At 42.0% G+C, this 10,000-nt stretch overlaps 2 protein-coding genes across 14 annotated transcripts in view; one reads left to right on the forward strand and one right to left on the reverse strand.

The window, feature by feature from the left end:
- Window positions 1-26, forward strand: part of LOC135095474 (translation initiation factor eIF2B subunit epsilon-like) — a 2,195-nt gene extending 2,169 nt beyond the window's left edge. Inside the window, exon 4 of the mRNA XM_063996323.1 lies at window positions 1-26. This exon is cut by the window's left edge and continues 142 nt beyond it. Coding sequence (XP_063852393.1) covers window positions 1-26 — 26 coding nt within the window.
- Window positions 27-1,398: 1,372 nt separating this feature from the next.
- Window positions 1,399-10,000, reverse strand: part of LOC135095407 (KAT8 regulatory NSL complex subunit 3-like) — a 19,908-nt gene continuing 11,306 nt past the window's right edge. For 2 of the 13 annotated variants that reach the window (XM_063996213.1, XM_063996214.1), the window contains exons 16-18: window positions 6,822-7,790; window positions 3,362-3,549; window positions 1,399-3,211 (exon numbers count right to left, since the gene is read on the reverse strand). The gene's annotated coding sequence lies outside the window, so the exon portion shown is untranslated. The remainder of the gene's footprint in view (window positions 3,212-3,361; window positions 3,550-6,821; window positions 7,791-10,000) is intronic. The other 11 variants (XM_063996224.1, XM_063996225.1, XM_063996218.1 and 8 more) reach the window with 10 other exon arrangements.

Here is a 10,000-nt window from a genome sequence, read left to right on the forward strand (position 1 = left end):
CTGCTCTGAGGACTGCTGTGAGTTGACTGTTGTTGTTGTTGTTGTTGTTGTTGTTGTTGTTGTTGTAGTAGTAGTAGTAGTAGTAACAATAGCAATAATAATAATAGTAATAATAATAATAATAATAATAATCGTTGGTTTATTAGGGAGACTGGTATGTGTGTGTGTGTGTGTGTGTGTGTTCCTATTTGAAAATGTATTGGGATCTCTGTTTGTTTATTTGTTTGTTTGTTCTATTCTCTTTGTGTCATTATCATCATTAATATTTCTCTCTCCCTCTCTGTTATGTTCAATCTCTATATCATTAGTGTATCATTATCTATTTCCTATCTATCTCTCTATACCAAGCTGGCGGTCCCACATAGGCCAGCCCAGACAAGGCACTTCTCTTACCATATAAATTAATTCTCTCTCTCTCTCTCTCTCTCTCTCTCTCTCTCTCTCTCTCTCTCTCTCTCTCTCTCTCTCTCTCTCTCTCTCTCTCTCTCTCTCTCTCTCTCTCTCTGTTCCAGCTGGCAAAGTTTGTGGAATGGTTAGAGGAGGAGGAAGAGGAGAGTGAAGAGGAGGAAGACTAGAGGACAAACAAGAAGACTGAAGATTTAAGCAGGCTAAGTTTTTTGGAGGAAGAGAAGGAAGAGGAAGACTACAGAGGAGAAAAGAAGACAAAGTGGCTGGAGGAAGAGGAGGAAGACTAGAGGGTGAATAAGAAGACAAAGAAGACAATGAATGGACACTGAAGAGGAGGAAGAAGAGGAGGAGGAGGAGGAGAGAGCAAAAAGATGAAGACAATGATTTAAATTTAAGTCAAAGGTCTTTTCGAAAAGGACCAAAAATTCTGTTAAATCGATGCCAAATTGAACCTTTTAAAATATCTGTGTGTGTGTGTCTGAGGTAGAAATATCTCTAACTTTACTGAGAGAGAGAGAGAGAGAGAGCAAGTACACAAGAATATGTTAACTGCTAGACTGATTCTCTCTCTCTCTCTCTGGTTGACGTAAACACTGACATACCCTCCCATCTTGTGCTGTGTGGCAAACTAACACAATTTCCATCAAAACCATTCATTTTAGCTTGACAGATTGTTTACATTTGGACAACCTGGTGCTGCGTAATCAAGCAAGAGTTTTGGTGGGAAATATTGTTACTTATGAATGGAAATACTGTGTTATTTTTGAGTTTAGACAAGGGGATGTGTTGACCAGGGAGTCTTGCAGTGTTGCCAAGTCCCTGTCCTCCTGCCACATATGCACACACGCACACAGTATTATATAAACACTTTTCTCTCTCTGTAAAAAGAAAACCAGCGTAAACAACTTGATAAAATGAATGTACAAGAGGCAGCGCTGAGTTAGATGTTTTGTATGAAAAGTTATAAATGTGAAATATTGAAAAAATGTGTATGTTTATTGATCTTTATTAAGTTTTTCCTTACATTTTTTTATTATTAATTTTCTTGTCTTTATTCATCAGTTTTCTTAGCATGACAAAATGAAATAATAATAATAATAATAAAAATAATAATAATAATAATAATAATAATAATAATAATAATAATCCGATAAAAAATGATTCAGTGCATGTGTGTGTTCATGTACTAACACACACACACACACACATACACACACATACATATATACAACCATTTACACTACTACTACTACTACTACTAACTACTTACAAACTCAAACGACCCCGACTGTTCCTCCTCCTGCGTGTGTGAGGACCAGAGGAAGAAGAGGAAGAGGAAGATGAGTTGGTTTTTGATCTCAGTCCCAAATTCCTAACTGGTGGTGCTAACGACCTTTTAGGGCGAGTGGCAGGTGTAGTTGCAGTAGTAGTCGTTGTAGTAGTAGCAGTAGTAGAAGGAGGTGGGTGTGTTATACTATTACTACTACTACTACTACTACTATTCTTATTACCAGCCTTAGTAGTAGTAGTAGTAGTAGGCGTATCAGGGTCAGTAGTAATAGTAATAGTAGTAGTGTTATTGTCGGTAGTAATATCAGTAGTAGCAGTAGTAGTAGTAGTAGTGGTGGGTTTGGTGGTGTTCGTAGTAGTACGGAAGACTGCTGCTACAGTAGTGGTGGTAGTAGTTGTAGTAGTAGTAGTTGTGGTAGTAGATTTGGCAAGAGAGGCTGAGGCTGTTACCCTAATAGTAGTAGTGGTAGTAGTGGCAGTGGTAGTAGTAGTAGTGACCTGCCCTGTCTGCCCCATCTGCCCCCCGACTGTGAACTTCGACACCAAAACTGGGGTGGAGTTCTTTGGGGCGGGAGAGGAGGACCTACGCGCTCTCTCGCTCATCTCCGAAGCTGCCACCAACAGCGCCAACTCCCCTGTAGGGATTGGGGCAGAGGTAGTGGGGGCGGGGGGCGGAGCAGAGGTCAGGGCAGGTGTCTCGAGGGGCGCTGTTGATGTCACACTTGGGGCGCTGACCGGGGCAGGGGAGGAGGAGGTCACAAGCATGACAGCCGGGGCAGGTCGGGGCAAGGCCAGAGCACGAGAGGCCGATACCCCCCGCTGGGCTGCTATGGGGCGGACGCGAGGGCTGGAGGTCAGGATCACTCTACTCCCCCGCCCTGCCCCCCCAAGGCTCAGCGGGGTGGGGTCGGTGGTGGCCCCAGTGTTTGTGATGACCAGGGAGGGGCCAGACACTCGGACAGTCGAGGAAGACGTCACGTTGGTCAATAGGAAGGACGCGGGGCTTGGCTTGCTTGACCCGGAGTACACTCGCACCCCGCCCCGGGTCACGGAGGTCACCCCGCCTGTGCTGCCGCTGCTGCTGCTGCCCCCCCGGAACTTGGGGACTGAAGGGAAATGAAGAAATGGTGATGAATAATGACAAAGTATACAAAAGACGTTAATTAATGGCCGTTACAGATGTATAGGCCTCGATACGTAGGCCTATAATGGAAATTGAAGCAGTAATACACGAAACAAATAATTTTAATCCCTTATCTCAAAATTATATGTATGTTTGCTTATTCTCTCTCTCTCTCTCTCTCTCTGTGTGTGTGTGTGTATGAGAGAGAGAGAGAGAGAGAGAGAGACCCAACCTAGCTACTCACTTTTCAAATCCCCAGCACCATCAGAGGCCAGGCCAGGCTGGGGTGGGGCCGGGGCGGGGCTGGCAGGCTGAAGGTGGGGCTTGGTGGAGGAGGGGCGGCCCTCGCTTATTCCACCCGAGTGGCGTTACGATGGTGCTGCTGACTATCTGTGTGTGGATGGTTAGGTTAGGTAGTCAGGTTATGTTAGATTAGATGGATGGTTAGGTATAGCTTAATAATAACTACAAATATTTACTAAAACCTTAAAGAAAACAACAACAACAACACTACCTACTACTACTACTACTACTACTGACCTTCCTACTCGGCAGATCAGGGGAGGGTGTTGGGGCAGGGCTCGGTGTGGCAGAGGTGGTAGTGGTGGGGGTGGTGGCGGGGCAGGCTGGGGCGGGGGAAGAAAATTTTGGGGCCACCCTCCTTCACTACCTTCCCCAGAGAGGTTGCCAAGGATGAACCCCGAAGCCACGCGTCCCGGGGCGGTGTCCTGGGGTGGGGCAGGGCAGGGAGAGGGGGAGAGGGGAGGGGAAAGGAGTGAGAGGGAAGAAGAGGAAGAAAAGAGGAAAAAATTATAAAGGAGAAGGAAAAGTTAGGAATTTGTGGAGAGGGAGAGGGAGAGAGAGGAGAGAGAGAGGAGAGAGAGAGAGAGAGAGAGAGAGAGAGAGAGAGAGAGAGAGAGAGAGAGAGAGAGAGAGAGAGAGAGAGAGAGATATTAATACTCAACTCAATGTGATCCTTACTACTATTACTACTACAAATACACTACATATTGTGAACTGAACTAAAAATAACAATAACAACAACTATAATAATAATAATAATAATAATAATAATAATAATAATAATAATAATAATAATAATAATGAGTTAACACATGCATCATTCACTACTACTACTACTACTACTACTACAACTACTACTATTATTAACTACTACCACCAGTATCAACACAAACCAAAAAATTTTACTCATGCACAGAGAGAGAGAGAGAGAGAGAGAGAGAGAGAGAGAGAGAGAGAGAGAGAGAGAGAGAGAGAGAGAGAGAGAGAGAGAGAGAGAGAGAGAGAGAGAGAGAGAGAGAGAGAGAGAGAGAGAGAGAGAGAGAGAGAGAGAGAGAGAGAGAGAGAGAGAAGAGAGAGAGAGAGAGAGAGAGAGAGAGAGAGAGAGAGAGAGAGAGAGAGAGGAGAGAGAGAGAGAGAGAGAGAGAGACTTACCCCTGGGAGAAGCTCAGATGACACACACACACACACACACACACACACACACACACACACACACACACACACACACACACACAATTAACAACAATCTTAAGTTCTTACAAAATATATTAGCAGCACTGACAATAACAGTAGTAGTAGTAGCAGTAGTAGCAGTAGTAGTAGTAGTGACAGTAGTGGCAGCTGCAGTACTAATAACAACAGCAATAGTAGTAGTAGTAGTAGTAGTAGTAGTAGTAGTAGTTATAGCTGGCAAACAAGCAAAATAACAAGCAAATAAGCAAAGCAGAATAATAATAATAATAATAATAATAATAATAATAATAATAATAATAATAATAACAACAATAACAACAACAAAATCATGCAATAAGTTAATAACAAAAGCATTAACAAAAACCATAACCTAATAATAATAATAATAATAATAATAATAATAATAATAATAATAATAACTTTGTACTCAAGGCATGGATGACAATAATTACATCTTTTCTTTTCTCAATAATCAAAAACTTTCCTTTTCTTTGAGGTCAAGACAAAACTTTCTTTCCTTGTCTTGTGTGGGGATCAAAACAAACTCTTTTCTCTTCTCTGTGGGTCAAGACAACAACAAAATCTCTTTTCTTCAATAAGGCTTCAAGACAAAATTTTCTTGTCTTCTTTTCAATTAAAACAAACTCTTTTCTTTCTTTCTCTGGGATCAAAACAACAAAATTTCTTTCAATGAGGTCAACAATAATCTCTCTCTCTCTCTCTCTCTCTCCTCTCTCTCTCTCTCTCTCTCTCTTTCAATGTGGTCAAGATAACAACACTCTCTCTCTCTCTCTCTCTCTCTCTCCTCTCTCTCTCTCCTCTCTCTCTCTCTCTCTCTCTCTCTCCTCTCTCTCTCTCTCTCTCTCTCTCTCTCTCACTGGTCCCAAGACAAAAACCAAGACTTTTGTTTCTTTTCTGAAGTAAAAAAGCAAAAATTTCTCGTCTTCTTTGGGGTCAAAACAAATTCTTTTCTTTCTTTCTCTGGGCTCAAGACAACACACTCTCTCTTTCTCAATGTGGCCAAGACAAAAAATAAGCACTGTTCTTTCTTTTGTGGAGCGAAAACAAATTTTTTCTTCTTATTTCTTTGGGGTGAACACAATTAATTTTTCTTGTCTTCTCTGTGGCAAAACAATCTTATTTTCTCTTTGTGATCAAGACCTACAATACTTTCTTTTCTCTCTCTGGCTCAAAACAAACAAATTTTTTCCCGTGGATCAAAACAAGACAAAACTTTTCTTCTTTGCAGTCACGGCAAATTTTCGGTCAAAACAACCTCATCTTTTGCCTTTCCGGAACCAAAGCAACAAATCTTTTCACTTCTCTCTCTGGAATCAAGATAATTTTCGTCTTTTCTTTTCTTTGGAATGAAAATACACTTCCTTATCTTCTCTGGAATCAAAACGAACGCAAAACAAACACTCTCTCTCTCTTTCTTCCTTCCCTCTCGCAGAAGAAGACGAACTTTACTGCCAAAAAAAGCTACTTAACCCCAAAAAACATGACACAACAGACTAAATATATAAACACAATAAAGAACACACACCCAGCACCTCCACCACAGCAGATAGTAATAGCACCTGTCTGTACGTACGTCTGAGGCAACCCCACCAGTCCTACCCTACCCAGCTCTTCACCAGTCAGGGGCATGGCGGGACAGACAAGCGACTCCCGCCCCAGGCCACAGGTCACACTGGGCCCTACAACTTTGCTGCATTCCGGGGTGCGGCCAAAACCCTGACTTGTGTACGTGGTGGCCCCGATGGACGCCCCGAGGGGTGAATATTTTTCCCTGGGTGGTTGCCTACATTCCGAAAAAACCTTATCCTCCCCCTCCTGTTTTATGTATTTAATGAATGTTTTAAATTACCCTGCCCTGGTTTGCGTCTCCTAGGGCACCACGGTATATTCGCACCCACTCGCTCTTTCCCCCTGCCCTGTCTAGGTACCCATGCAGTGCGCCTCGCCCTCCCCTTCACACGTCAGGTCAATTACAGGTACCCTCCCTGCCCTGCTCTGCCCCCAACTCCCTTGCATGCAGTGGGATTTCTCTCCTGTGTCGTGGGGTTGGTGTGACTCCCCCCGCCTGGCCCTCCTGACTGGTGTGTCTCGTGGGTGGTGCTGGGCAGGGTTACGTCAGCGCCACATGCCCTTAGGTTTGCTCCAGAGTGTTGTGGTTCTTAGTGTTAAGTGTAGGGGTGATGCCTGCCCCTCTCCAGCCACTCCCCCATCACTAAAGACCAGTTCCTGTCCCATTTCTCTCACCACCCCATTCCCAAGACCTCTAACCAGCCCTGCACTGTCGTTACAAAGCCACTTCCCTGCCCCGTTTCTCTCTCTGCCTCCTTCCCAAGACCTATAACCTGCCCTGCCCCATCACCAAACACAATTCCCTGCCCCGTCTCACTCACCAAGCCCTGCCCTGCCCCAACGAACATCTCTGTGGGGGGCAAAGAGTAAGGAGGTCAAGTGAGGTGCCCTGAAATGCCCCAAAGTCACTTACACTGAGTCTCTGCCGCAGAATGGGACTTCCCCGGGGACTCGGATCCTTGCGGGGCGAACTTTTTGGGGTGTCCAGGACATCTGCTGAATAATATGGGTCATCATTAACAAAGCCGCAGTACTGGGGGATCCAAAAACACTATGACTACCCATGCGCCTGGAATTGTACATGACCCGGCCTGACTTACTCCAACAAATACTGCTATCTGTTGCCCCCAAAATCTAAACTATGCCTCATTTCTACACCCCATCCTCCCTGCGCCCCCCCACCCCGCCAAGCTGTGGACCCGAGACAGGATTTCCACCGTCCTAGGGCTGCATGGAGTGGATTTCTGGGCACCCAACACCCAGAAGCTTTGACCCGTTGATTTGTCTAGCTCTATGTGATTCCCCTCGTCCTGGGGCGGGGCGGGTGGGGGCTGGGGGGGTGAAGATAGTGCTATAATGTCATCTTTCCCCTGCCCCGGTGTAATTTTCTGACTTATGGGTGGGGTATTGGGGCAAGATAATTGTACAGCATCTCTATCGCCCTGCCCCATCTCCCAGTTTGCTCCGTGGGGTGTAGGACGGGGCAGGGGGCAAGATAGAGGTATAATGTCTATCTTGCCCTGCCCCGCCTCTGAAAAACCCCCTGAAAAAGTCACATGGGGTGAAGACAATGCTAAACTGTCTCTCCTGCCCCGCCCCGATCCCTCAGATGCCCCTGTGGTGAACTGACAGGGCTGTGGTTGTGGTGGTGGTGGTTGTGGCAGTTGCAGGGATCTCTACCACACCTTCTACTGTGGTGGGTGCATCCTGCGGTGGTGTGGTGGTGGTGGCAGTGGTGGTGGCGGTGGTGGAATGGAGCATCAAGTTGCGGTGGGTAGTTGTGGCGAGACAGGGGAGCGATGGACCCAAGGGGGATTGTGGTGAGGCTGTGGTAGGCTGTGGTGGTGGTGGTGTTGTGGCCACCGCTGCCAATAACACTGTCCTGTTAATGGTAAGGGTTGGGTGGTGATGCTTTGTTTGTTTGTTTGTTTGTTTGTTTGTTTGTTTTTGTTTGTTTTGGTTTGTTTTGGTTTGTTTGTGTGTCTGTTTTTTGTTTTTGTTGTGTTTGTTTTTTTGTTGTTTTGTTTTTGTTTGTTTGTTTGTCTGTTGGTTGGTTTTGGTTTGTTTTGTTTGTCTGTCTGTTTGTTTGTGTTTTTGTTGTTTTGTTTGTTTGTTTTGGTTTGTTTGAGTTTGGCTGTTTTTTTTGTTTGTTTTTTGTTTGTTTGTTTGTTTGATTTGTTTATTTCCTGAATGTGATGTTTTAATTTTCCTTCACATTTTTTTATATTATTTTTCTTTTCTTTCCTTTTATAATTTGTTCTTAACATTTTTATATATTTTATTTTATATTTCTCAAACTTTTGAAATTTTTTTTAATTTTAGGGATTTTTAAATTTTTCTTTTATAACTGTCAAACTTTTTTTTTTAAATATTTAATTTTTTTTTTACTATTTTTAAGTTAATCATGCCATTTTTCTTTTTCTTTATATTTTATAGAACATTTAATTTTTTTTCAACTTCTATTATTTTTTTTTTTACAATTAATCTCCCTCTCAACATTCTTTAATTATTACTTCTTCTCAAACAAACATTTTTTTTATTTCCCATCTTTCAAATTTCTCTTATTTTCAAAAACCTTCCTAAACTTTTCATTCCTAATTTTAATCTTTTTTCCTCTTTTGAATATATTTTCGACCTTTTTTTTACTTCTTTTCTTGGTATTAAACTATTTTGACCTCATACAGACTCACTGACCTTCTGCTGTGACCTTTCTTGGCTTGTGCGTTTGTTTACGAGTTTCTTTTCCTATTTTATCCTGCTCGTTTGTCCTATTTTTTGTTTATTTTGCTATTTTTTTTTTCATTTTTTTCCTATCTACTTATATTCGTTAAAACTTTCCTTGTTTTTTTTCCTAGTTTTCTGTTTTTTCCTGCTCTTTTTTCTCATTTTTCCTGTTTATTTAGCTATTTTCTTCATTTTTTTCCCTACGTACTTATATTTCGTTAGACTTTTAGACTTTCCTGTTTTTTTTTCCTAATTTTCCGTTTGTTTACGCTTGTTTCCCCGCTTACAAATGTCTTTTATTTCTATCTGTTTACGTTCCATCTTGATCTGCTCTTCTATTTCCCTGTTTGCTTACGTTTGTTTTGCTGTTAAAAATTTATCTTTCCTTTCCTTTACGTTTGTTTAACCTCACCTTCCTATTTCCCTAATTTATTCGTTTGTTTGCATTTGGTTTTGTCGTTAAAAAATTTATCCTTTTTTTCACTATCTTTCTTTGTTTTACGCTTTTTGTTCTATTTTGTCGTTTAAAATTACGTCTTTCTTCTTTCTTTCTTTGTTCTTTGGTTGTTTTGTTTTGTGATTGACACTTATCATACCCTCTCCCCTCTCTCTCCCATTCACTTGAGTTGCAATAATCATTCAGACGCGCTAATCTTGAGTTTCGCTTTTGTTTTGCTTCTCGAGACAACACCAGACACCCCAATCTTGTGTTTTGCACTTGTTTTGAGTTTGTTTTGCTTCCTGAAACAACACCAAACACTCTAATCTTGAGTTTCGCACTTGTTTTGCTTCTCGACACAACACAAACAACACCAAACACAATATTCTTGAGTTTTGCGTTTATTTTGCCTCTGGACACAACACCAAACAACGTAATTTTGAGTTTTTCAGTTTGTTTTGCTTCCCACACAACACACAATGTAACACAAAACAATTACTACTGCTACTACTACTACTACTACTACTACTACTGCTACTACTACTACTACTACTACTACTACTACTACTACTACTACTACAGCTGAGTGGGCGTAATAATGAAAATAATTGATGACAAGACTAGTAATAAAACAATAAATCAAATATTTCCGTACTAGCGATAACAACACTGGTATTTCAATTCAAGGGTGACAAATCCGACTGTTCGTTTCCACGTTCATCCGAAAAAACTTGGAAAAAAACGTCGGAAAAAGGCTTAATATTCCGTGTTTATTTAGTTGTTTTAATTAATGGAGAGCGAGGTTTTTAGGTCAAATATCCTGTTTTTTGATTTAGAGAATGTTTAAAAGCTTCAACTTCTTCTGGTTACAAATAAGAGGGATTATTCTTCGTACGTCAATCGGAACCTAAACTCAGCGGCTACACAAA

This window comes from Scylla paramamosain, chromosome 49 (genome assembly GCF_035594125.1).
Source record: "Scylla paramamosain isolate STU-SP2022 chromosome 49, ASM3559412v1, whole genome shotgun sequence".
Taxonomy (NCBI): Eukaryota; Metazoa; Arthropoda; class Malacostraca; order Decapoda; family Portunidae; genus Scylla; species Scylla paramamosain.